This window comes from Balaenoptera borealis, assembly GCF_965194805.1.
Source record: "Balaenoptera borealis genome assembly, chromosome: 6".
Lineage (NCBI taxonomy): Eukaryota > Metazoa > Chordata > Mammalia > Artiodactyla > Balaenopteridae > Balaenoptera > Balaenoptera borealis.
The window spans coordinates 14,858,105-14,885,866 of record NC_138863.1 but is presented as its reverse complement, the minus strand read 5'-3'; the positions used below and the strand labels follow the sequence as shown (position 1 = coordinate 14,885,866).

Here is a 27,762-nt window from a genome sequence, read left to right as displayed (position 1 = left end):
AGTCATAAACACTCAAGTTGATGGCATTATCGACCTTAGTCAAAGCAAGAGGAGAAAATGCCTAAGGAAATGACACAGTTTAAGCCTTGTAGAAATGTCCCATCTATCTCACCTAGTATTACTGAGGGCAAATACTTATGTTGGTGACCCCTGCAGGAAGATGCGCTCAAGCAAAGGTCAGCTTCTTCCATGTAGGTCTGCAAAATGACTTTCTATCTGTGCCTCAGAGATTTTCTACAGAATGAAATTGTTCGATTAGATCATCTCTAATACCTATAGTCTGGCAATATGAGTTTCATTTCTTCTGTTATTGAAATCACTGAAATGAACATATCTGTCTTTGGTGTGATTAAGGATTGTTCTTCAGGAAAGGTGTAGACAAAAGTCTTCTACAAATTAGTCAGAGGAAATGGGGAGCTAAATGTATGCTTTTCTTAATGAGTCTTGGCCGTGTTTCCAAATACTTAAATGTAAAATATGGATCATTTAACCACAACTTTAATACTAAGAGAAAACACAAAGCAGATGGTTAAATGGCATGTATTTTAAGGTTTTAATCCCAAACAACCTACATAGAAAATTTTCAAATAAGAATAAGCCTATTAAGCCACTACAGATATGAATTTTGAGAATTAGTTTTTGAACTTCAGTCTCAGATCAAATTTTTCTAAGAATGTATTTTATCTCCAGCTATTTTGTGTCACTGTTGGTTTTTAAAAAGACAAATAGTTGTGAAGGTACCAGGATGGTGAGGTTTCCTACTGAATCACTGCCCATACAGGGTTTGATCCTGAGCCTTTGGGGCAATGCAGTTAATCATTCGTTTTGGTCCAGGAAAGTAGATTTTCCTCCAAAAAGGCCTCCCCAGCTTGCTTCATCACTGTTCACAGGACTTTGGGTTTTGTAAATGCAGAAAAGCATCTATATTTTGGTGCTGAAGTGTCAACTGATGTGAGTTAAAACAGGAGAGAAGATTTGTGATGCACAACTGTTGACAAATAAGATGCTCTCTGCAGTTATCTGTGTGTATGAAGAGACGGGGTGTCTTCCATGGGACGGTGAGGAAGAGGGCCAGACCTCACTCTGCTGTGGGCAGAAATCAGGATGACAGTGGATAGATAGATCCTGGGGGATGGTTTTCCTGTCTGCCTGAAGAGCAGCTTGTTTTATTTATATTATTTATTTTTATTTACTTTAAAAATATTTCTCAAGCTCCCCTCTCTCTGGATTTCTAAAGGAAGGACCAGAACCTTTGAATGCTCCTTGGCCCCTTTATTCCAAGTGGCATCATGGAGCAGGAAATCAGCATAGTGCTGGGGGCAGGTTCACCTGGGCTGGATTTGGGCATCTGCTACCCCATAGCTTTGTGAGCATAGGTTCTCTGTGCCTCAGTTTTCTCATCTGTAAGATCGGTCATTGTAAGTATTAAATAAGATAGTCATGAAAAGCACTTGGCACATAAAAATAATCCTATCCAACCTTATCTATCTTCCATCTCTCTAGTGCTCAATTTTTAATCATCTATTGCTCTATTTTATCATCATCAATCTCTGTTATTTATCTGTCATCAGCATCTATTATCTATCATCTGTTTATCTATCAATCTTACCTACCAATTTATCCTCTATCATCTTATTCACCTATTTGTGCTCTTCTCTCACTCTTATTATACATATATACATTATATTATGTAAAATATGTACCATGTATAGATCAATAGATAGTGAGAAAGAGAGGAAGGTGGGAGAGGTGTTCCAGTTCTTTTGGGATAACTTTGACTTAGTTTTTTTGGTTATGAAATATTTCAGGCATACAAAAAGGCATACTAATTTAGCAGATACATATGTATTTGCCATCCAGCTTAAGAAGCAGAACCATACAAGGTCAACCGAAGTCACCTTCATACTCTTTTAAAATCTATGTTCCTTTCTTTCCTCTCTCCTTTCTCCTCCCCAGAAGTAACCACCAGCCTGACTGGGTGATCACCACTCCTGTGCAAGTTTTTATACTTTTACTGTCATGTTCTTATCCACCAACAACTTACAGTATTGTTTTACAAGCTTTTAAAGTTTAGATAGATGACACATTGTATGTATCATTCTGCAATTTGCTTTCAACGTCTAGTGTTATATTTTTGAGATTTATGTGTTGATATGTGTATCACTAGTGTATTCATTTTAACTGCTGTGAAGTATCCCATGTGTTTTCTTTTTTTTTCTTCTGGTAGACTTTCTTTCTCCAGCTTCTTCCTGCCATACTTTATTCCATCTGTCCTTCTCTTAAATTTCTCCCCTTATGTCCCCCCCAGTGAGATGTTGTATTGGCAAAAGAGAGCAGGAAAAGCCCTTTGGCTTACTGCTGACCTATGAGAACACCCTTTGTTCTGGTCTCCATGACGGATACACGATATTTTGATGTGGCTTAAAAACACATCATTAACCTGTCGGGTATAAAAACATTCTACTAAATAATATTTGCGAAAGATATACTCATCCCTGGAGTGGGGTCTGTAATGTCTATGGTGCACATTGTATGGTAAAAAAAAAAACAATGTTTGAACAGCCTTCTCAAAATGCCCTTCTTTTCTGGGAAAAACCCCTGTAAATGTTCTCCTGTCTCCCTCTCTCCCCTTTTCTTTTTTTTTTTTTTTAATTAATTAATTAATTAACTAATTTTCGGCTGTGTTGGGTCTTCATTTCTGTGAGAGGGCTTTCTCTAGTTGTGGCAAGCAGGGGCCACTCTTCATCGCGGGCCACGGGCCTCTCACTATCGCAGCCTCTCTTGTTGCGGAGCACAGGCTCCAGACACGCAGGCTCAGTAGTTGTGGCTCACGGGCCTAGTTGCTCCACGGCATGTGGGATCCTCCCAGACCAGGGCTCGAACCCGCGTCCCCTGCATTGGCAGGCAGATTCTCAACCACTGCGCCACCAGGGAAGCCTCCCCTTTTCTTGGAGGAAAGAATGTTGATAGAAGCCACTCACACAGTGTTTCCTTTATGATCTTTTAAACATATTACATTTTATACTTATTAAAATATATAATGTATAGATATGTTGTAAACTATAAGAACATAATTAACATTCATGAAGCTATATGTCAACTTAAGAACTTGAACATCACAACAACTTGTATTACCTGTAGGCTTCAATGGAGCTGAAGACATCATTTAAAGCATTTTTTAATGCTAGTCTTGAGCTTCTGTACTTTGGTGAGGATGTGAAGTATCAGGGAGCAGGTGAAGTAGGAGCCATTCTGTTTTTGCCTGAAATTATAATTGCAGGGGGCTGGACATGAGCCCAGTTAGTGATGTTGGAAATTTAGATTTCTGAAGATACATCTGGACCTGTTTAATTCATTTCTTTTTTGGGGGCCTCGGTCTTCTTGCCTGCAAATGGGAAGGGCTGGATTAGATGAACTTTAAGGTCCCTTCCATCTGTTTAGTAAAACATACGCTTCCGTTAGGTCTCCATGGCTCCACTAAGGTAGTATTGGTCTGCAGAAAAACTCCACTCAACTGCTGGGGAGCTGAAAGCATCACCAGACTGCTGTGTCCAGTTACAGAACTGTCCTTCCTTGGGTGCTCTTTTAGGGGGTGACAGAAATCCACTGTTTCCTCTGAGCATTCCAAGGACTTGTGTCTTTCTTCCCTGAGAATGAATCATGGAATCAGGGAGCTGGATCTCATCCAAACCTCAAACCAATCCAAGTTATTCACTGTCTTTGAACTCAGTTTTTGCTTTTTTTTTCTTCTTCCTAGTATCTAGTTACTGAGTCAAGATTATGACCCCTTTCAGACTATGAGTAAGTTTAAGAAGAGGAAGAGAGCTTTGGTGGGGGTGGGCAAGGGATGCATGTTGACTTAAATATTTGTTGGCTATCATGTTGAAGATGAAGGAAAGCATTCTAAGATAGTCACAAAGGGGAAAGCCATGGTCAGAGGCTACAGAGATGCAGTTTGGGGCTGATATAAGAACTTTTTGACAACCAGCCATCTTGTGAGGAAGCTCTTTGTCCAGAAAGGTGTCAAATACTGAGTAATTGATTAGGTCAATAAATATATGATGTAAATATAATTGGGCCCTGGGCTGGGTTCTGTGGGGGAAACAAGCATGAATAAGATGTCACCCCTACAGTCAGGAGCTTCTAGCCTGGTAGACACATTTTGCTTCACAAAATATTTAGAGGCCCCTCTGCAGAGCCATAAGTCAGCCGTAAGCAAAGCACTCTGCAGAGTGGAGAGGGGAGCTCTCTCAGGCTAAAAGAAGAGGAGATGTGGTTATGGGGGTGGTACAAGGTCCTGGCACTTGAATTAGGCTTTGAAGGTATAGAGCAGGTGACGATGTGGGCACGGAGACAGTGGTCCAGAGTGAACAGTTCGGGGAGCTGGGAAATGGCTGCTCAGAGGCATGTTACTGTTTAAGAGCTTCCTGCACAACACGAGACAGTTTGCATCAGTATGCTGTCGAGCACTTGCACCCACAGGGAACACACCATTTCTCTTCCAAATGAGCTTCTCCTTCCAACTTCTGTCTTTGCCCAGCCTAGCAAACTTTGATGTTTCCTTTTACCTCCTTCCTGTCTTTGCACACCTGTTGCTGTGCCCTAGGGTGCCCCAGTCCAGCTTCAAGGTAGGTTGATGGCTGATTCCTCCTACACCTACACACCACCCTGCTCCATGTACACAGTGGTGGTTGGGGGGTAGTTTGTAGAAGCCTCTCTGACTGGCTGAGTGATTTGGAAAAAAGTTCTTGAGGTGCAGGTGGCCATCACCCCTCTCATTAGATGGCCTGCCAGGTGCCAGTGAGGTCTGGAAGCATGGCAGAGCGGTGCTCCACCTCGAGCAAAGGGCAGCCTGTCTGAGCTGTTATGGGGTGGGGTCACCCTCAGTGCCCCTCAAGCTCCTCAAGTTAGCCCTAACATGGCAGAATGTTCTTTTTTTTTTTTTTTTTTAATAAATTTTATTTATTTATTTATTTATTTTTGGCTGTGTTGGGTCTTCGTTTCTGTGCGAGGGCCTTCTCCAGTTGTGGCAAGCGGGGGCCACTCTTCATCGCGGTGCGCGGGCCTCTCACTGTCTCGGCTTCTCTTGTTGCGGAGCACAGGCTCCAGACGCGCAGGCTCAGTAGTTGTGGCTCACGGGCCCAGTTGCTCCGCGGCATGTGGGATCTTCCCAGACCAGGGCTCGAACCCGTGTCCCCTGCATTGGCAGGCAGATTCTCAACCACTGGCAGGATGACACTGCAGGACGCATTAGTCCTCTCTCATCTTTCGAGGTGCTTACCTTCCATGCCCTGAAGGTGATGCTCTCATAGCTACACTTGCCCACTTGAGGGGATTGAACGGAACAAGTGGTGGGAAGGAAGTGAGCATCGGTGCCCTGAAGACGATTTCAGAAGAAGAAAAATAACAAAGCACAGTTTGATCTGCCTGGGGCACGACCCCATCAAATCATTCACATCCAGCTCCTTCTTTGTCTTCTCACTGATGCCGCTAAAGTCCCCTTCCCAGGAGTAGAGCAATACCCTGCCAACTGTTTTTTCTTTTTCATTTCTTGCTGGTCTTGGCCACACTCCTTGCGGGTGACTGAATATCAGAAACATCCCAGCCCTTGCCAGCCCCAGCAGGACCCCTGGACCATTCCCACTAGGTTTCCTAGCTGCCCATGCTCTAAGGGCATTTTGATCCCTGATGGGTTGGGAGCTAAGGAGGTATTCCTTTTTACCTCTCATGCTCGCTTGGCTGACTGGGAACTGTGGCTAGCTGCCACTGCCCAGCCTCAAGAGAGAGTATCTTACCGTATATTGCTAGCCCCGGGAAACAGATCAAAATTCAAAATTTAAAGTCTGGTTTCTACTGGATGTATATTACTTTCACACCATTGTAAAGTTGAAAAATTATAAGTTGAACTTTTATAACTTGGGGACCCTCTGTACTGAGAAAAGAAAGGTGCAATGGGAGCCTCCAGTCCTTGGGGGATCATAGTGTTCACAGCTGTGGAGCTCAGTCTTTATTATATTTGCCACCAGACCCTGACTCCTTTTATGGCTGGTCAGTGGCATATGAAGACATAAACTTGGGGATCACCATGCACCTTGGTTTGTAGCAGCACAGTGGGGGCTGCTAGCTACGTGACCCCTGGCAAGCCCCTTAACCTCTTTCTGCTCCCCTTTCTTCATTTGTCAAAGGATAGAGTAATAGCACTTCCCCTAGCACTGCGTTGAGGAATGAGATAATAATAACAGCAGTGTCAATAATACCAATATTTATTGAGTAGTTACTACATGCCAGGCACTATACTAGGTTTTCTTCATGTGTTAACTCTTAATCCCTTATGACAATCCTATGCAGTAGATACTATTATTATATCTCTACTTCCTGGAGAAGGAAATTGAGGTAGTTCTCAACAGAGAAGTTGAGGAACTTGACCTAGCAAGGTGACACACCTAGCAACTGGTAGAGATGAGATTTGAACCCAGGCAGTCTGGCTGGCAGATCCCAACCTCTGACCACAATGCTATACTGCATACAAAATGCTAGGCAGAAGAGATGTCATTGAAAATTGCAGAGTAAGGGCTTCTGAAAATTCTCTCCTCCACAAAAGCCACAAGAAAACTGGCACTGTGGTCAGAATTGACTTTTTCAGAACTCTGGAAACTAGCCAAAGTCTTGCAGCAATCTGGGAAGTGTATGTTCAAGAAAAATGGCTGAATCTCAATAAGAACAGCAAGTTTTATGGTGTTTTAAGTTGCCTTATTCCCATCTTCTTCTTCAGTTGTACAGTAGCCTTAAAATTAACAGCCTAGGGACTTTCCTGGTGGTCCAGTGGTTAAGACTTCCAATGCAGGGGGTGTGGGTTCGATACCTGGTTGGGGAGCTAGGATCCCACATGCCTCGGGGCCAAAAAAACCAAAACATAAAACAGAAACAATGTTGTAACACATTCAATAAAGACTTTAAACATGGTCCACATCCAAAAAAATAAATCTATTAAAAAAAATTAACAGCCTGAAAATGAAATCGCACTGAAATCTAATAGTCTGGCAGCCACCAGAGGGAGCAGAGAGGGATGGGAGCTCCTTCAAAGCCTCATTTCTAGAGAATTGTCATTATTTTACCTTTCTGGTTGTTTCCTGGGAGACACTATTTGCAAGGCTGTCTTTAGTTTCTTAACTTAGAGCTTATCCAGTGAGGAAAGCTTTTTATCCAGAAGCACTTGTTGAAACAATTAGAGACAATTGATTAACTTTGTGACTGCCTCAGGCAGTGAATAATGTTTGGGGCAAATAATAAACTTACAAACCCCCCTCCAAAAAACAGAAATAAAAACTTAAAAGAAAAAAACTGAGGAATGAGCTATTCACAGGGGCTTTGAAAAGCTCTGACCTCTTCCTGGGAATCTAGAAAGTCACACGCATAGGGGGAGGGGCATGCTCAGGAAACTCTTAAATAGGCCCTAAACTGTCACCTCTGGCTGACTGCGAGGCTCTGTGCAAGTGGGAAGTGAAGGCCAAGGCAGAGTTGTAAATTGCCTGCTAAGTGTTGAATGTGTGCCCCAACATGCACACAGAACCCTATGGTAAAGAACAGGAAATTTATTGGTTCTAGGAGTTTAAGTAAGATAAATCTCTGTTTAGTCACTAACTAACCACTAAACTAACTGAGTAGAGACTTCAGTGGCCACACATGACAAAGGATACAGATGGTACAGAGTTAATCCAGAGAGTTCAGTAAACAAACAAAAAGCCCCAAACACGTAGACAAGGGAAGGAAATAAAGATCATCCAGATTGAAAAGGAGGAAGTAAAGAGATCTCTATCTGCAGATGACATCATTGTTTATATAGAAATATTTAAGAAATTCACTAAAAAACTTGTTAGAACTAACAAACAAATTCAACATGGGTGCAGGATATAAAAACTATATGTAAAATTGATTGTATTTCTATACTCTAGCAACGAACAATCTGAAAATGAAATGAAAAAATCAATTCCATTTACCATAGCAGCAAAAAGAATAAAATACTTAGTAATAAATTTACCAAATGAAGTGCAAAGCTTCTTCACTGAAAACTATGAAGCTTGTTGTAAGAAATCAAAGAAGAGCTAAATAAATGGAAAGTCATCCTGTGTTCATAGATTGGAAGACTTGATATTATTAAGATGGCAATAATCCCCAAATTGACCTATGGTTTCAATAAAATCACTATCACAATTCCAACTGTCTTTTTTTCAGAAATAGACAAGCTGATCCTCTAAAATTCATATGAAACTACAAGGCACCCAGAATAGCCAAAACAATCGTAAGAAAGAGTAACAAAATTGGAAGACTTACACTTCCTGATTTCAAATCTTACTACAAAAGGTACAGAATTCAAAACAATATGGTACTGGCATTAGGCTAGATATATAAGATCAGAGGAATGGAATGGAATTGAGAGCCCCAAATTAAACCCATACACTTATGGTCAATTGATTTTCCACAAGGGTACCAAGCCCATTCATTGCGGGAAGGAATAGTCTTTTCAACAAATGGTGTTTGGACAACTGGATATTTACATGCAAAAACATGAATTTGGACCTCTACCTTACACCATATACAAAGTTAAATAAAAAATGAATCAAGGAACTAAATGTAAGAGCTAAAACTATAAAATTTTGGAAGGAAATACAGGTGTAAATCTTTGTGACCTTGGACAGGACAGCAATTTCTTAGATATGATACCGAAAACACAGGCAACAAAAGGAAAAAGAGATTAACTGGACTTCATCAAAATTAAAAACTTTTGTGCATGAAAGGCACTAACGAGAATATGAAAAGGCAACTCACAGAATGGGAGAAAATGTTTGCAAACCATATATCTGATAAGGGTTTATTATCCAGAATGTATAAAGCATTCTTACAACACAGCAATAAAAAGACAAAGAACCCAATTAAAAAAAAATGGGCAAAAGACTTGAATGGACATTTCTCAAAGAAGATACATAAATGGCCAATAAGCATATAAAAAGATGCTAAATATCTCTAGTCATTAGAGAAATGCATATCAAAACCACAATGAGAAACTACTTTATAACCACTAGGATAGTTATAATCAAATACAGAAAAATAACAAGTGTTGATGAGGATGTAAATCAACCGGAACCCTCAAAAATTGTTGGTAAGAATGTAAAGTTGTGTAGCCTCTGTGGAAAACAGTTTGGTGGTACTTTGAAAAATTGAACTTAGAATTCCTATATGATCCAGCAATTCCACTCCTAGGTATATACCCCAAAGAACTGAAAACATATGTTCAAACAAAAACCTATACATAAATATTTAGAGCAACATTATTCACAATAGACATAAAGTAGGAACAACCCAAATATCCATGAACGCATAAACAAATTGTGGTATATCCATACAATGGAATATTATTCAGCCATAAAAAGAAGGAAGTACTGATACATGTTATGACATGGATGAACCTTGAAGAGATTATGCTAAGTGAAAGAAGTCAGTCACAAAGAACCACATATTGTGTGATTCTATTTCTAGGAAATGTTCAGAATAGGCAAATTCATAGAGACAGAAAGACGACTGGTGGTTGTGGGGAGTGGGAATGGGGTGACTGGTATTGGGTAGAGGGTTTGTTTTTGGAATGATGAAAATGTTCTGGAATAAGATAGTGGTGATGGTTCCAGAACATTATGAATAAGTTAAAAACCACTGAATTGTACACTTTAAAATGGTGAATTTTATGGTGTGCAAATGATATCTCAATTAAAAATGTTAGGCACATTGCCCTGCCCTGGTCAGGACTAATAGTAATAGCTAAGTTATGGAGTGCTTAGTAGGCACCGGACAATGTGCAAAGTGCTTATACACGATCTAATTTAGTCCTTACAACCTTAATCAAGGCACAGATGGGTTAAATAAATTGCCTAGGGCCACACAGCTGGTGAGTAGCAGAAAGTGGGACTCAAGTGCAGGCATCTGATTCTGGAATCTGTGTTTCTAAACACTTTGTTGCTCTTCTACCCATTCTTTGCTGCTACGGTGATTATTATTTTTCTTTGTATGCCTAGGTGGCTTGGATAATCTAACCAACCTTTTCTTACACTGATGAAAGAGGTAAAATTTGCCCTCCTACTCCAAAGGAAAAACGTAACTCTTTACACCAGAAATAAAAGCGAAGACATAGAGTACAGTTTCAAATGATCCTCAGATATTTTTTTCTTATCAAAAAAAAAGAAAAAAAAGAAGAGTTCCTTTCCCAGGAGACTTGCCTTAAGGGCCTGGCCTTCTGGAGGTTGGGCTTGTGTTGCTAGTCATACTGTCATAGCGAGGCTAATAAGCCCTACTGCTCTCACGCTAGGCAATCACTGGAGTCTGAGGAGCGCCATGGTGATCCAGTGCTCTGAGATCCCAGCCCTGCGTCTGCACTGCTGGGAGCTGGAGTGTGATTCATTGTAGACAAATGTTTGGTCCTGTTCAAAGAGGAAGCCAGCATTATTCAGCCAAGAAACTTAGGACCTGACAAAGTCCCAATGCCAGCCGCTGTTGTGCATCACTAATTTTTATTTTGACATATTTCTTTGCAATCAATCACTTTTTTTTGTTGTTGTTTTGATCCTTTAATTTTATGAAATATGTATTAGTTAAGGTTGCAGGACATATGTATTTATTTGACTAAACGAATCAGCGAATGAATAAATGAACAGTTATAGGACAAGTGAATATATCATTAATCGAGGTTATGCATAGTGGAGCATGGGACCAGGACCATGACATGGGTTTGGCTGAAATTTCTGGGAATATTCATCTGAGACAACTAGCTCTGAGTCTACCCAATTTATCATGTGACTTCCTCACTCCCCAGGACTCCCCTGGCAGGATGGGGCCACATTCTCCTCTTCTCATGCTCACTATTCAGCAGGGATAATCTTTTCTGACACTGCTTCCTGCTTATGGGCAGGAGTGAAGTATTTCTTGAGCTCAGAAGGAATGCTTCTCTCTCAGCCATCCAGTGTCCAGGTCTTCTTTCTCCTTGGTCGCTTGTGGGAAGCCGTGTGCCACTCTTTCCAATTGCTACCGTGTGTGAAGAGCTGGCTTTGGTATCTTTGGGATCCAGCTGTGACCAGATAGGCAAAGCCTGCCTGCCTGACATTGCTGGGTGAGCTTTCCTCAATGAGCAGGGTGGACCCTGACTGCTTGTACAGCCATGGCTGTGGCTCTTCATGGCCTGTTGGCCTTGGGCTGCCCGGTGCTTTAGACTCCAGCTTCATCTCTTAATTTTATTTTTTTAACTTTACTGAGGAATAATTGACAAATATAATTGTATACATTTAAAGTGTACAAGGTGATAATTTGATACACATATAATTTGAATGATTTCCAAGAGCAAGGTAATTAACACATCTATCACCTCGCATAGGTAACATAGTTAACTTTGTGTGTGTGTGTGTGTGTGTGTGTGTGGTGAAAATGCTTACGATCTACTCTCAGCCACTTTTAAGTATACAGTACTGTATTATTAACTAGAGTCCATCTCTCAGTTTTTGTTGGATTCTGTGGTATCATCTGATAATCTGGTACTTGGAAGGTGTAAGAAAATCTTTTAAGGGCTTCAAAACCTTTCTTTTAAAGAGAGTCAGCTTTGCCCCCCTCAGCTGAAATCCCTGAAGCCCTTTATTAGCACACTTTTTCCATCATGCTCTGAAGCTGGTCCTGACCTCTTTATTAGCTGTGGTCAGAGGAAGTGACCCACAGTCACTGAGTAGTGTGTGTCCCAGAAATGGAGTACGTGTCTGGCGAGATTTCAATAGGAGGCAGGCTGGTCCCTCCCTGCTCTGCTATGTACTGCTGTGTGAGCAGGAAGAGTTACTTACCTTTTCAGGTCCCACTCTCCACATTTATAAAATTCTGCTCACAGTAGCCCTATTGGGTGGGCTCTTGTGAAAATTAAATAAGAAAGTCTGTGAGGAGTACTTAGCACCTTCTTTCTGTTATTCATTCAACAAATATTTCTAGAAGGTCTACTGTGGGCCATGTACCCTTCTAGGTGCTGGGAATAAATTAGTGAACAATCACTTACGGTTCTTCAACTTAAATTTAAGATAGATAATGCCATGGAGTGCCCCAAATATTGTCTTTCTGCATTTTTCTAATGTTCTTTAATATTTATGATAAATGAACTCTTGCTAGTTCTAGGCACAGATCCAAGCATTTTTCACACATAATCTTGTGATAAACAAGCAGGACTTGCAGGGTGTCATCACAAAGCAAGCCTTTATGTTGAGTCCCACAGCTTCTTCAGACTCCTGCTCTAGGGCCAGCTCCTCCCCTGCCGTGTGATGGAAATCTGGGGGCAGATCCCACAACTTTTCTGGTCTCTCTTAGGTAATAAAAATCCCCTGGCTGCCCTAGTTTCCCCAAACAGCCTCAGTTCAGTAATTAAAATGTTTATTCCCACATCATGGTCAAAAATCCTCAAGTTCATTTAGAGTTAAATCTTCTTTTGCTACATCCCCTCCCCCTTCCATATTCACCCTTTTACCCCTTGGGCCTTGGGCAGACTGGGTGCCAATGGGGGACAGGGCTATGACCTCTGACCCCATTCCAGGCACTTCCTTTGGACTTGGGGAACGCATCTCCTTTCTTAGCCTCTGGGCTGTGGTCTTGGACAAGAACTAGCCGTATCCCAGGTCTGTGTGCTCCCTTCTGTGTGGCACACATCTGGCCTATCCGAAACACTCCCGTATCTTTCTCCCGACAAACTCCGGAACCATGGGCTTCCCTAACTCAGGAACCTCTCTCCAGAGCTGGGGCCATAGTCCCCTTCTGGCTTTTCCAGGTGTGGAAATGACCCCAGTCCTCTGTGTCCAGCAGGTTGTAGGCTGTAGGGAACACTTAGACTCTCTGTCTGTCTGTCTGTCTCTCTCTTTTCTCTCACCTACTACAGTTCCGGTGCATAGTGCAAAAACTCAGTAACTAGAAGAGACCACGTGGTATAGTTGTTAGAACCAAAGACTCTGGGTTCAAAGTCTCAGCCGTGGCTTCCGATGCCAGCTCTGCCATGTACTAGCCGTGTGATGTTGGGCAGCCTACTGCGTCCACTCTGTGCCTCAGTTTCCTGATCTGTATAAAATGGATGATAATAAAGCCTGTCTCCTAGAAGGTTTAGGAAGATTAAATAAGATAAAATTTGTAAAGTGCTCAGAGCAGTTTCTGAGACATTTTAGGCACTACGCAAGTATTTGTTAAATAAATATCAGGTGAAAAATAGTCTGAATAATAAATAGCAAAGACAAGTTAATGGCAAATTTACCAGGCACTCTTTAATTTCAGGCATTCTGGGTTCTTTCATCCTAATCTCTTTTGGGTGATGTCCAAGCAGGATCTGCCTACAGCCACGTCCCCCTGAGACATAGCTGGTATTATAGGAGGGGCTGGAGGTCTTCTTAAACACTATAAGATACCCAGTCCTGTTTTACTCCAAGTGCTAGAAATGCTAGAAAGTAAGTGTCTAGGGAGGGTGACTCAGGGCATTAGGAGGAATGACCACTGCAAGAGTTCCCAGACACAGTTTTTCAGAAAGGGTTTCTGGGAAAAACAAAATTAAGGTGGGCATTGAGGGTTTCATTTTTTAACACTCTACCAGCCCTGCGGCCTGCTTATCCCACATCTTGTTCTGCTCTGTTCCTTACTGTCTCCTCAGGACAGGGATGGCCTCATGGATTATGGGACATTTTTGAGTATCTGAGACAATTAATTATCCTACTCTTGACATGCCTGAGGGGGCTAAAACTGAAACACAGAGAAATTATGCAACTGAGCCAGTCACGTAGCATGGGTGGGGCTGAGCTGGGTCAGATCTCTGGACTCCAGATTTACGTTTAATCTGATGAGATTCACCACCGCACTATTATCCCAGCACGGAGTTTGTTTAGTCACAGAAGCTGCTAACATAATTTCAGAGATGTGTGGTCAAGGACCCTTGGGTCGTCGGGTGAAAATGATGTTACCAGGAAATTTAAAAACGTAAAGCTCTGGAGAAAATTGTGTGTCATGATAAAGTTGGGGAAAAAAATCAAAACAAGACTAGAAATCATTTGTATATATAAGCAAAAGGGAAATTGTCTCATTATAGAAAATATGAATATAGGATAAAGTTATTACTAGCTCACTGACAACTTCCAGAATATACTAAGGTTGGTGTAGCCTCCAATAATTAAGATAGCACGGATTTGGAAGAAACACTTTATCACTGCATGTTTGCATTTATGTTTGAGTATCTGACCATCTAGGGATTCACTTTTTAAAAAGTTTTATGAAGACTCAAAAGAAGTTGAAAAAATACTCATCTTTTATCTTCTACTCTTTCTCAGTTCCTTTCCTGGTTCCCATTGAGTGAGGCAAAGGGTAGTGGAAAGAGAATAGGTTCTGGAATTGTACAGACCTGTGGTCAAATCCTAACTCTACTACTAATGAGGTGGTCTTGAGCAATTTACTTAGTCTCTCTAAACTCCAGTTTCCTTATTTATGGAATAGTTATGGTGATACTTACCACACAGGGTTGAAGTAAGCAAAGCCTCTCCCAACGCCTGGTTCACAATAGACACTTAGCTAGGGATGGACCGCAGCATATTTTAGACTCATGAAAAATCCCAGTTCAAAATGGATTTATCAAAGGAGCATGACACTGATGCAAGGATAGCTAGATAGACCCAAAGAACAGATTAAAGAGTTCAGAAATAGACCAATTAAATGGTTAACTCATTTTTGACGAGGTTCCAAGATAATTCAATGGGAAAAGGGTAGTCTTTTCAACCAATGGTGCTGGAGCAATTGGACATCCATATAAAAAAAGAAAATAAACTTTGACCCATACCTTGCATGATATACAAAAATTAACTTGAAATGGATCATGAACCTAAATGTAAGAGCTAAAGCTATAAAACTTCAAGGAGAAAAATGGGAGAAAATCTTTGTGACCTTGGGTTATACAACATTTTTTTAGGATACATAAAACACAAATCAGAAAAATTTTGATAAGTTGGACTTACCAGTATCAAGAAATGTTTGCTCTTCAAAAAGACACTGCTAAGAAAATGGGAAGCCACAGACTAGGAGAAAATATTTGTAGAAAGGATTTATTTCTTTAACATTGCTGTCTCTTGATACTATGGTATAAAGTAGATGTAATCAATAATTCTTGTGTGTCCCCATCCTTGCCCTGATAGAGTGCACTTTCTAGATGCTTTTCTTTCCTCCTTGACTATTTATGTCCTTATTCACTGCCATAATTCTCATAATATTGTTATGAGTGAGGGCTGGAGAGAAGACTGAGCTTCGTGTTGTGAGGCTGCAAGTCCTACATCTTAAATTCCGTTCTTGGTGGGAGAGAAAAAAAGCAACAATGAAAAGGAGGACAGGCACATGTCCATCAGGAAGCAAGCTGAAGCCCTTGGTAGCAAAAGGACACTCTCAACAATGACATCAAAAAGCATAGACTGAGCGTACACATTCTTCCAGATATGGTGCTAAGTGCTTTACTTGCATCATTTCACTTAACTGTAGGAGAAACATATGTAGGAGTCAGCACGAGGTCCCAGAGGCAGCAGGGACACCAAGCAGGTCTCCAGCAGAGTTTCACTTGGGTTGTTCCCTCCCTGAACACCTGCAATGGATTGTGTTCTTCCTATGTCCCTGTATTGCTTTATCCTTTGGATGCCATTCTAGATTCATCCATGTCTTTTCTTGGTTTTACCGTCTTGGGACTGTTGGCTTGCTTTTGAAGATTTATCTTGTTTGAAACTTCAGCCTCTATTTGACTCCTTGGCACCAGGCTTTGTACTTCCTTGTTCCTTAAGTCTGGTAACCCCTTTCCCACCTCCTCTCTGCCTCTTCCAAGCTTCCAATTTGCAATGTTTGACCATCCCTGGGTGATTGTTAGTCTCATACATCCCGGGGTACATAATCAACACTACACAATCAACAGGCATTACTCTCATGGGTCTCTCTTGTTCTAGTGTCCCTGGCAAACCACTGTAGGCATAGCTGAAGAAGAAAGCCTTCAGGTACTTACAGTAAGTACAGGTTGAAAAGGCCATGTCTACCTTGACCAAGGTAGCTGTGGAGCTTTTTAAGTAGATATAACTCTGGGGATGTCTTTACTGGTGTGAGCAAAGTTCCAGTGTATGGATGATCTCGGAGTTGGAATGGTCAGCTGTCGATACCTGATAGCCAGCTGGGGACTTATGGGCAAGCACCGCCCAAACCATAAGGTGGATAGACCAGTGGGGAAAACAGCAACCTGCACTCCTCTTCCTGCTCTTTCCACAGGTGTCCAGATAGAATTAGAGCCAGGCGCTACCCCAGTGGGTTCATGTAGCAGCAGTGAAAGTCCCCATGCTTGGGCTATGTATGTGCCTGATGGGGCAGAGGGATGGTACCATGTTTCCCTTCAGCTGCAATTTAACAACAGCAGGACCACAAGAGATGTCTTCTCTAGAGTGGATTCCCCAAGAGAGTCTGGCTGCAACTCACAGGCCACGGGCAACTGGGGCAGAGCATTCTTCCTGCTTTACTTCAGTTTAGGATGAAAGCTTCTCAGAATAAGCACCCCGGGGAGCAGACGGACTGACACCAAAGTCTTCAATCCCTTCGCCAGTTTTGATCTCCGTGACCATTTAACACAGGGTCTGCTAGGTTTTCAAAGCTTGAACTGTGCTCAGTTGCTCACCAGAAGAATCCCTGCCCCTCCCCTGACCTGCTCCTCCCCTGACAGCAAAGAGATGTGTGAGTGGTCTCTGTGTGATGCCCCGGGGGGGGGGGGCAGTTATGCATCGTAGAACTGGAGAAAAATTTGCCTACAGTTAAGTATCTTGCGCTGTAACCTGTTTCCACTTCACACAGACTATTGAAAAGCATCTGGAAGATATATATCTATTATTGTTAAAAAAAAATAGATTTATGAGCGTTACGAGATTATGATGCAGAAGACAGGTAGAATCTCTCTGTGTTTTTAAAGGGCTCACCCACACTCACCAGCCTTAAATCTTAGAATGATTAAGCTGACAGGGACTCAAAAGCTCACACGGTTCATATAATTCTACGTATTGAAGCCCCCTACGTCCAACAGTTTCACAGATCAGGAACCTGAGGTGCGGAAAGGCTCAGTGAGGATTTATTACATTTGCATAGTCAGTGGAAGAGCTGAAACTTAAGCCCTGGTTCCTTGACAGTAAATCCTGCGCTTGCCTGCAACTATCTTTTATCTAGATTATGGTATTTGTCTGTCTCTGAAAACCTTGAGAGACATCATGGTTATTCCCCAAGAGGGAGATGAAGCGTGAACTAATTTTCAATGAGAGTGGACTTTGGGGGAACAGTTCCCTCTGGGCACATTCTTTTCTCCTTTTTCATGGCCACCTGAAAACTTTGGCTGGGTGCTGGCGGGGGGCGGGAAGCTGTTTCTGCTTCCCAGTCTTTTTCTGTTCACAGCTGCAGAGTTCAGTGAGTTGAACTGCCGTGCTGTGAGTTCACTGTTCACTCTGCCACGACCAACCTCTGTTGTAAATTTTCCTCCCTGAACACGTGACGATGTATTTCTTGACTGTATATCCCAAGGGCGGCAGCGGAACTGTCAGAGCGCCGAGCCGCACACGGAGCAAGAAGTCTCTTGGACTTGACGATCTAGGAATTCAGGACTTGGGACAAATTTGCCAGCCCTTGGTAAGTTAGCAACGCCGCTTTGCTTCGGAAACATAATGAAAGGATATTTCTAGCAATTTGTAGATGCAGTTTTCTTTTCCTTTCTTTTTTCCCTAAGGAAATTTTGTCTTGAATTAAAAATAGGTTTACGTTTGAAAGCAAAATGTAAGCTTTTTTTTTTCTGCGCAATCAGTTCAAAAAGTTTCCTCGTGATTAAGACGTTATTTCTTTTCTCTGTGCACCCTTGTCTTACACTGATTTTTTTTTTTTTTTTTGCTTTTAAAATGATAAAAGCAAAGCATTTTACATGCTCACTTTATGAAATAAAAATATGATGGACATGTATACATGAAAAATAAAAGTCTTCCTCTCATTCCCTCCCACCTCCCCGTGTCCCCATGCACCCCAGCGCCTCACAGCTGACCCCTGTTAACTGTTTGGTGGGACCTCTTACCGCTATTTCTCCATGCAGCTTTACGCTTTTTTGATATTGCAGTTCCACAGATCTCGTGCTCGCCCTCTTCCCGGTACTGTGGCCGCCCCGTGGGAGAGTTCTAACGTGCACGTTTCTCCCCAGACCCTGGCTGTGTGAGCAGAGCTTCAATGCTGAAGATGGAGCCTCTGAACAGCACGCATGCCAGCACCGTAGCCCCCAGCGGCCCCCTCGAGTCCCATGTGCCGGGCAGTGGCAGCGGCAACGGCAACGAATACTTCTACGTTCTGGTGGTCATGTCCTTCTACGGCATTTTCTTGATTGGAATCATGCTGGGCTACGTGAAATCCAAGAGGCGGGAGAAGAAATCCAGCCTCCTGCTGCTGTACAAAGACGAAGAGAGGCTCTGGGGGGAGGCCATGAAGCCGCTGCCCACCGCGTCCGGCCCGAGGGCGGTGCAGGTGCCCACGATGCTGAACGCGCTGCAGGAGAGCGTGGCGCCCGCGCTGTCCTGCACGCTCTGCTCCGTGGAAGGAGACAGCGTGAGCTCCGAGTCCTCCTCGCCCGACGTGCACCTCACCATCCAGGAGGAGGGGGCGGACGACGAGCTGGAGGAGACTTCGGAGACGCCCCTCAACGAAAGCAGCGAAGGCTCCTCGGAGAACATCCACCAGAATTCCTAGCACCCCTAGGACTTCTGGAGGTGGCCCCATCAGCCAGCACCCTTAGAGCGAGGGAGGGCACTTTTCGTGTCTGGTTTCACCTTTGCAGGGCAACTACCACTTTCAGGAGACCCTCGGCAAGCCCCTGAATTGGGGGGGGGGGGGATGGGGGACAAGGCTCAGGCGGAGACAGCAGCAGCCCGCAGTCCACGACGCGCCACCAAAAAAGCCCTGAAGATGTGCAGTGTGTACCTTTCCTTGGGATCTGGGGGTCGGGGTACCTGTGCAGAATTGGGCAGGTCGAGGTGCTTGCGGTTGTTTCCTCACGGGATGCCCTGGGTAACACCTGCAGCATCTGCCCACTCCCAGGGCTGCCAAATGCCTAGGGCATCCTGAGGGACTAGTTTCGATTTGACAATTTGCCTAGAGCTTTGTTCTTCTACATCTGATTGGCTGTAAGTACCTCTAATGTGAACCTGTGGTTTCAGTTCCCCCTCGGGTTACAGAGCTTCTCTTAGAGGTCTTTTGGGTTAGAGGGGGGATATTTGACAGAGGACTTTTGATGGGAGGAAGCTGGAGATCTGAATCTGGTCCATTTGCATTCTGTAAGGAAAAAATAGGCAATTTTTAAACCTGTTAATGTTGGCTGGGATTATAAGACTAATCTGCTATTTTGACCCTTTGTCTAACCTGTGACTTTGAACTCGGATCTGGGACCATCCAGCATCACATGCTGACATGACATTTTTTTTGCTTGGAAGGGCTTCCCCAGAATCTAACCTGCACTCCGAATGGCCATGCAAGGAAGCTTCCCAATCTTTCCAGAAGGGGTGATGGTGAGGTTGAACAAACCCAACCGTTAGCTCCGCTGCTACTTTTTTTCCCAGCCCAGTTTTCTGAGCTGGGAGAGGATATAATGTGGGCCTCCACAACATGGCATTTCATCACGTAGCTGAGACTTAGAAGGGCATACTCCGGTGAGATTGTGCAGAGCTGGGGTCCAGGTTCTCTGTTTCTTAATCCCAAGCCCCGAATCTGATTTGCTGTGTGGTCCTGGGCATGTCATCAAGCGGCTTACTGCCTTCCTGAGACTCCTGGTGATCTAGATCCCCAGAGGGCTGGGAGGATGTCTTTAGATTTTAAGACTCTGTGATAAATCCTACATGGCCTGGTGTGAGGAAGTTTGGACAAAATATTTCCCCCTTGGCCAGTTCGTCTGAAAAAGGATCTGCTTACTTAAAGGGGCAGTTGGAGACTGAGAACACATGTAGCTGGGAAATCCAGGGTGAATCACTAACCAATCCCTGCTGTCACTTTCCCAGCAGTGAATCAAAGAGGCAGATACCACATTTTACTCTGCAGGGCTGTCTGGGTAGCGGACTATTAACGCTCCAGTTAAGGGAATGAGACATCTAAGAGAAAATGCTCAGGAATGCTTGGTAATGTTGCCCTGTATTCCTGTGGTCAGTCGCTTTGCAGCAGACTCTTTAGGCCCTTGAAGACAAGGCAGAAGAGAAACACACCAAAAGGTCAAATTTAATTCCAGTAAAAACAAAAACTTTTTTTTTTTTTTTTTTTTTTTTAAATACGCTCTCCCCGGATTGGAGACAGCAATAACTACTGTTCCCATGGAAGGGTTAACAGTGTAGGAGCTGGTTTATCAGTTCGCCTTAACACAGTGCTAGAGGAAATCTATGTTTGGGGGAAAAAGGGCCCTCCGTTCACTTTAAAATTCAGAGTGTGGATTTACTCCAAAGGGGGCTGTTTAAGGTGAAAGAAGCCAAGTTAAGTTTGGCCCCTTGCCTGGAATCACTTGAATTCTGAAACTTTACTGCGATGGACATGTGCGTTGTCACATTTTCCATTGCTTAATCCTGAAGTTTGGTGCAAGTCTATCTGCGCCTATTAAAAAGTGATGTATATACTTCCTTCTTATTCTATTAAGTTGTATAAAATTGTCTTCTGTATTTAACAGTTTGTAATTTTCACAATATTTTTTAATTTAAATAAACACATTTTCCCTAGGAAGTTATGAGTTTTCTTTGATCCGTCGGTATAACTCCTAATTTCTAAGACATCCCAGACGCATTTTTCCAAGCCATCTCTGAATCTGGGTCATCTTCCAAGTCAGACTCCCATGAAGGCATATCTTATTTCTGCCTAAATCATAAAGTGAGCAGGGCCAGGTTTTTCCTTCCTTTGATATGCTTTGCAATGAATAAAAAATAAGCTGTACATAGGTCTTGCATCCACTTCTGTTTTTAAATTTGGTGGCCATGGGGTGAACACGCAGTGACGTGGCAACTGTTGTGATGTTCCTCCAAATTTGGTTGCAAGAAAACCTTTGATTTACATGTTGCCTGGAAAAAATATTATCCACACGTGGCCACAGCGGCACAGACTAATGCGCAGGGAACTGCTGTATATAGATGTTGTATATACATTCGTATACACATATACATAATGGGGAGGGCGATTTTTGTGTATACACAAGCTTACGAACATACCTAAGCACACAGGCCGTGAGTTAGGGTTGGCCCTCCCTCCTCTCACAGTCACCTCCACGTGAAGACTGACGGCCTAGGTTCCTCCCCCTGGTCTTGCTATAGCTCTGAGCACAGCCAGCCTGTCTCCTTTAAGATTTTATTTGCGCAGTTAGAAACGCTAAAGAAAAATTACCCAAACCGGTGACCCATTTTGAATTAAGCAGACGGTAGAGAGTGGCCTGACGTTTATGTTTCTCCGTTTCCTGTGTGTTTGGTTTTTCTGTTTGAAGTAAATGTTTCCCTTAGGTTCACAAATAACTGTCTCCCTGAAGGATTTATCTGGCAAAGGTACAGGGGAGCCCTGATGCTTCCCGAAGCATATCAAGCATCTCAATCCACCAGTTGGTACTTTGACAACGTAAGATGAGAAGATTATTTTAAAAGACAAGGAAGCTCTTCAATTGATCCCAGCTTAATGCCATTCTTGGGGAGGAAATAGTTAAGGAAAAAACTTTTTACCATGGGCGGAAGAAGAGGGAATTCTAAACTCTAATTGTCCTAAAAATATGCAGAGTACACTATGTCGTTTTAACGGAATATTTGTTTTCTTAAAAAAAGCAAAAAACAAAAAAAACAAAAAAACTTCTAAGCAGAACCTAAGGCCCAAGGGGTTTAGTCTGTGTGGATTTACTCATGCATGTGAGAAACTGAGAAGGGAATTTGGCCCCGTGCACCTGGGATATTAGAACCATATTTTAAAGCACTTAAATGTTAGGGATGAGGTAAATGGGTCATCCTGCTTGCTCCATGCTGTTCTAATTACACCTTTGTACGTCAAAGGCAGGCAGGGATGCTGCAGAGAAAAAGATTTCTTTCATGGGCAGAATCATGGGATCAGAACTACCAGGAAAGGCTGAAGCTGGGCCAAGGAGTGAGTGCTCTTGGCCTGTGATTCTGGTTGGAAAGTAGACCCCATGGTACATTTGAGAGCTGCAACTGGAGGGTTTTGTGGTCAGGCACGCACTCTCAGGGCTCAGCTGAAGAAGGGTCATTTATCATCCTATAAAACGCCGCTCTGATCCTAGACATAGTGGAACAGACAGAACATGGAGCTTACAATGCAATGAATTCTCTAGTTTGAGAGCATACACTTGCTTAATCATTTCACCCAGAATCCAGGCACCCTGTTGGAGGAAATCACAGGGAGTATCATGGGTCATGGGACAGGAGGTGGAATCCAGGGCTGGAGGGACCCATGTCAGCTGATTGACGAGGATGGTGGCGCAGGCAGGGGCTGGACCACAGGAAGGCAGGGCGGAAGTGGGGCTTCAGTAGAGGCTGCCATGTTGCTCTGTAGCTCTGGAGAAGGTACCCATCCTCTCTGACATGCAGGCTCTGTCTTTCAACATCAGGACATGCAGGCCTTCCTCTTCGGGGAGCTGCTAATGAAAAGCATGGCGAAGCATCCTGAGCAATACTGAACACAGCATGAAACTTAAAAGGAACTAATGGAAAAGCAGCTCCAGGCTTCTCCTTTTAAAAATGTATCCTGGGCATACATCTGCAAACCTCCTCTTCTGTGCGTGGTTTCCTCAGGAGACAGCGGTGTTCAGGGAAAGGACACAATTTGCCAAAGGAGAAGGGTCATAAGAGAGAAAAACCACTGTTCAATTCTGCCTTTCCCCGTTTCTGAAATATTTCCTCCCACATAAGAAGGAACAGTTTGGGATGTGAGCTGTTACCATGGAGATAGCCAGCCAAGGTCATTTGTTTGAAGGAGCCCACGTGAAGGCCCCACGGCACTGAATCATTACGGCGACTTTATGAAGCTGGGATTTGGTCCTTGACTCAGACAGCAAGCTTTGAGCCCGCAGCAGCCTCCATTCATGGCACGGAGGAGGGGACGCAGGGAGAACAGACACACACACACACACACACACACACACACACACACACACACACACACCACCCTGCACAGCCCCATCACCCATCATTCTCCTTACACTTCCCGTGCCCCATTCAATATGGGGCAAGATTTTGTTCTCCCAACTCTAGGAATTTATTTTCTTATGCTGAATTTTTTTTTTTTTTTTTTTTTTGGCTAAGAAACATGATCAAAGAATCCTTCACATAAGTAGCTATACATTTTTCTGTCCTTAATGGTTTTTCACCCCCTGTTCCAAATGGTGAATGACATGTTCTCTCTCGTCTTAGTCAATTCTGGCTGCTGTAACAAAGTACCATATTCTGGGTGGCTGAGAGACAGCAGACATTTATTTCTCACAGTTCTGGAAGCGCTAGCATGCATGCACTCTGGTGAGGACCCTCTTCTGGTCTGCAGGTGGCTGACTTCTCATTGTGTCCTCACGCGGCCAAAGGAGAGCAAGCTAGCTCTCTGGCCTCTTCTTCTAAGAGCACTAATCTCATTCATGAGGGCCCCACCTTCATGACCTAATGACCTTCAAAGGCCCTATCTCCAAATTCCATCACACTGGGGATTAGATTCAACATATGAATGTTGGGGGGATGCAAATATTCAGTCCATAACATCTCTTTTCCCAACCTCCCTCCCTGTTATCCCCTCTCACTTCCGTCCATTACACAAAAGGAAGGAAAAACCGAGTAACCACAATGCATAATAAGCTCTTACTACATGCCAAGCATATACTTCACCCAGTTGTTACAATCCTATGCTTTAAGCTTCTACTTTCTTCTAGGTACTTCACTAGATGCTGGGGAAAATGTAACACCTGCCCAATCCCCCAAGAGGTCACAGTTTCCATGTAGACAAATTCCAATAAAAATATCTCTGATTCTGGTTAATTTATAACATTAGTTGAGAATTTCTGTGTGCAGGGTCTTCTGGATGTCAGAATACACAGTTTGTATCTTTGAACAGTTTGAGGGCACAGTGGTGTTATTAAATGGACAAAATATACTGTTTACCTAATATTTGCTTTGCTCTGTGATGGGTGCTTTCCCCTTGATGATCTTATTTAATCGTCCCAAGGAAACTCTGAGCTAGGTCTCTAATACTCTTAATGTACATATGAAAGTTTAGGCTCAAGGAAGTTGCAGGTCAATGTAATGAATGATCAGGGTTCCAATGAAGGTCTTTTGATATACAATCTGGTGTTCTTTAAATCACTAGGAAGCAGAGAGACTCAGAATCTAGTCCCGTCCCAGGCATTAGGCAACTCTGTGGCATTACATATGTTGCTCAACCTTCTGGGCATGTTTCACATTTCCTGACTAGTAACATGGAGATAGTAATATCTTCCCTCCTGACTTCAAAACATTGTCAGAACTGCTTAAGAAGCAGCTGGAAAAATACAAAGTCTTCTTATAGGGACACTAATCTCTTTGTCTTGGATAGGAGGCTGTGTGTAGACACCACTAGCATTCATCAATATCCAGTTCTTCTCCCCTTCTGAGAACACAGAAATTTCCACTTCTCAACCCCTTCTCTTGCCCCTCCTCCTCTACCACCAGGGGTCGAGCAGGGATGTAAACTCATTCTACTTGACGTAAACTGAGTGGAAGTGATGTATGTCACATGTGAGTTGAGTCAGGGAAAAGCCCATGTATGATTCTCTAGTTGTCCTCTTTACCTGCATGTTATCAATGAGACCATATGTTCCAGATGGTACGAATAATAGGTAAAGCCTGTGTCAGCCTGGAAGAGTGAGTTACTGCATAGAAGTCAATTGCTCTGGAGAGTTGCCCAAACTTACAGCTGGCTTTACAAGAAGCAGCAATAATCTAAGTTTTGGTAAATATTGAGACATTGGGGTTCTTTCAGTTTCAGCATAACCTTACCCATCAGATTAATACAGAGTATGATCATATTAAAGAGACAGAATGTTGGAAGGTGACTTCTAGATTATCTAACCCATCCCCTATGTTTAATGATGGGGAAATTAAGACTCATAGTAGTTAAGTGACGTGTTCAAAGTCACAAGGGGAGACAGGAGCAGAAGTGGGGTTACAACCCAGGTGTCCTAACAGTTGGTTCTAATCCCCATGGTGGGTATGGCCATGGAGGCCTTTGCTATGGCTTAGTGAAAACAAAATACCTAGAGGGTCTTCTCCCTTGAGCTCCTCACCTTGATCTTCTCTGAGCAGCACTGAGTCACTGGTACTGCCTCTATTTACTGGTCCCACAACCCCTGCTGAGAAGTAGCTTCTTTTTTCCTAGCACTTACTGCCCTTTGTGGAAGGATGGATCTGAGCATGCAGAAGTAAACACATTCCCCCAAAGCAGTGCAATGTGACATTGATGGAAACTTTAATAAAAGGGAAGAAGCTGTAAATAGGAGGAGGAAAATAATCAAACAGGGTTGAATGTAATTGTCGTGCACACAGCTTACTGGGTTTTGGCTTTTGGTTTTATTTTTTGCATGTTTTGGCTTAGCTCCAGTGCCAGAGCGGGTCACTGGCAGGCCCCAGTGCTCCCAGGACTGATGTGCCTAGGTTCCTGGCAATGATCCTTGCAGGTAAACCCTGAAAGTTCAGCTCCAGATTGGGGTTGCACATGGCGCAGAAACCAATAGACACCTCATTGATTATTATTTTTATATTCTTAGCCCTGATATGGAAGGAATGATTTCTCTCTCATCTCGATCTTCCTTTTTCACTTAGAACTTCTCCCAAAGAATGGGACATGGTGCTTGGATAGAGAGATTCTGTTTCTTTTTCAAAATTTTCTTCTTTTTATATTCCCATCACACTATCCTCATGCCTCAATTACAGCAGAAGTCGTACTCTTTCCCACAGGATTATACACCTTGTGAGAGCCAGAATCATATGTTATTATTTTGCAGTTAGTACCTAGTTTGGGCTGGAATTCCTCAGGAGTCTCTCTTATCATGTTCTTTTCTTTGTATCATGTTTTCTCCTTGGGGGATCTCATTCACCCTCAAATCTTCAACTAGTATGTAAATCATTAAAACAACCACCTGTCTAGTGCTTACCAAGTGCCAGTCATTGTTCTCATGATATTTAATTCTCATGGAAATTTAAGATATAGGGATTTTAAAGCCCATTCTAAAAATGAGGAAAGTGAGGCGTAGAGAGATTGAGAACATTGACAAGGTTAACAGAGTGAGCTGTAGAACTGGGATTTGAGCCCAGCAATCTGGTTACAGAGTTAATGCCACGGACAACCTGCTCTACTGTCTCTCTGTCTCCAAGTCCCAATCATTCAGTTCTCACCTAGAAGTCTCTCATGGGCATCAATGCCTGTGGCTCTATTCACCTGATGTCCCATGAGCACTTCAAATTCCTGTCATCGAAACTCAAACTCATTACCTTTCCTCGTAAACCTGTCCCCCAACTTACATTTTTACAGATGTGTCTATCCTTTACCTTATATCCCAGGCCCTCTCTGCAACCTCTTTCCATCAGCATGGTCATTACTTACCCCCAAAGTATTTCTTTCATCAGGAAAATACTGAGGACCAGAGAAATGTTAAAAGAGGAAAAGATAACATGAGCAGAACTGTGCTTACATAAAAAGTAGTTTAATATTTAGGATTGCACGTGCTAGGCACTGGCTGTGTAAAAAATATCCAATCTCTGTCATCCTGGTATTTAGAATCTTCCCCATTCTGTAAGATAAATCAAAGAAGACAAAGGAGGGAGGTAAAGAAAACAGGATTCCCGGTGACAGGTGAGAGGTGCCTGGACTGGGGCAATGGCAGGTGAAATGGAGACATAGAAGCTAGAAATAAGGAGGAGTTGAAACTGACGCGATTTCACAGCTCCTTCAATGTTAGAGACGAAGAAGAGCGTGGGAATGAAAGATGACTCTAATGTTTTGAGTCTGCATAATTGAGACAGTGGAAGCGCAAACAATAAAAATGGGCAGTAAATCCTGGAAAGGTTCTATCTTGTTGTACGTTTTGAGTTGGTGTTGACATGATATCCAGAAAGTATTTGGAAAATAAGTATGAGAACTTTTGAGGGATGTTGGACCTCAAGACAGCGTTGGGCGCCATGCACATGAATACATGGACTCGAAACCCTGAGCGTGGCTGAAATAGCCAAGGATCAGTGGGAATGGAGAAGAGGGCAAGGGGCAGTCATTTGGGGACCAGCTACTTCTTTGGGGTTGGAGGAAGAGGGGCAGAAAGAGCAGGAGCAGTCCAAGGAGTAAAATCAGAATGGCAGAATGCCCAGGAGCTGAGTAAGCATAGATTTTTCTAGAGAGAAGAGAAGCTCCACCATAGAGAGATGGAGGGAAAGAAGCTTCTTTTGATGACTTGCAGGTGGTTAGTATCTATAAAATGCAGAATCTGTAGAGTAGTAGGGTGGAGATATCACAGGTATAAAAGACTATTGAAGAATAAGTCACTCATTATAAACTAACCCTTTGAGAAGACTGGCTGTGAAAAGCAAAGTATAGTGTGGATCATGCAAGGATTTGGAACTATTCAGAGCTCATATTCTTTTTTACTTGCCATTAATTGCTACTTAGCTTAGGTTG

At 42.9% G+C, this 27,762-nt stretch overlaps 1 protein-coding gene across 2 annotated transcripts in view; it reads left to right on the top strand.

Moving 5' to 3' along the window:
• KCNE4 (potassium voltage-gated channel subfamily E regulatory subunit 4) overlaps positions 1-23,398 on the top strand; it is a 48,405-nt gene extending 25,007 nt beyond the window's left edge. The window contains exons 2-3 of one of the 2 annotated variants that reach the window (XM_082396826.1): positions 17,611-17,715; positions 18,272-23,398. In XM_082396826.1, the coding sequence (XP_082252952.1) occupies positions 18,298-18,810 (513 nt within the window). In that variant the 5' untranslated portion in view covers positions 17,611-17,715; positions 18,272-18,297 and the 3' untranslated portion in view covers positions 18,811-23,398. Of the gene's footprint in view, positions 1-427; positions 17,716-18,190 lie in introns of those variants that run through there. The other variant, XM_082396827.1, reaches the window with a different exon arrangement.
• The last annotated feature ends 4,364 nt before the right edge of the window (positions 23,399-27,762 follow it).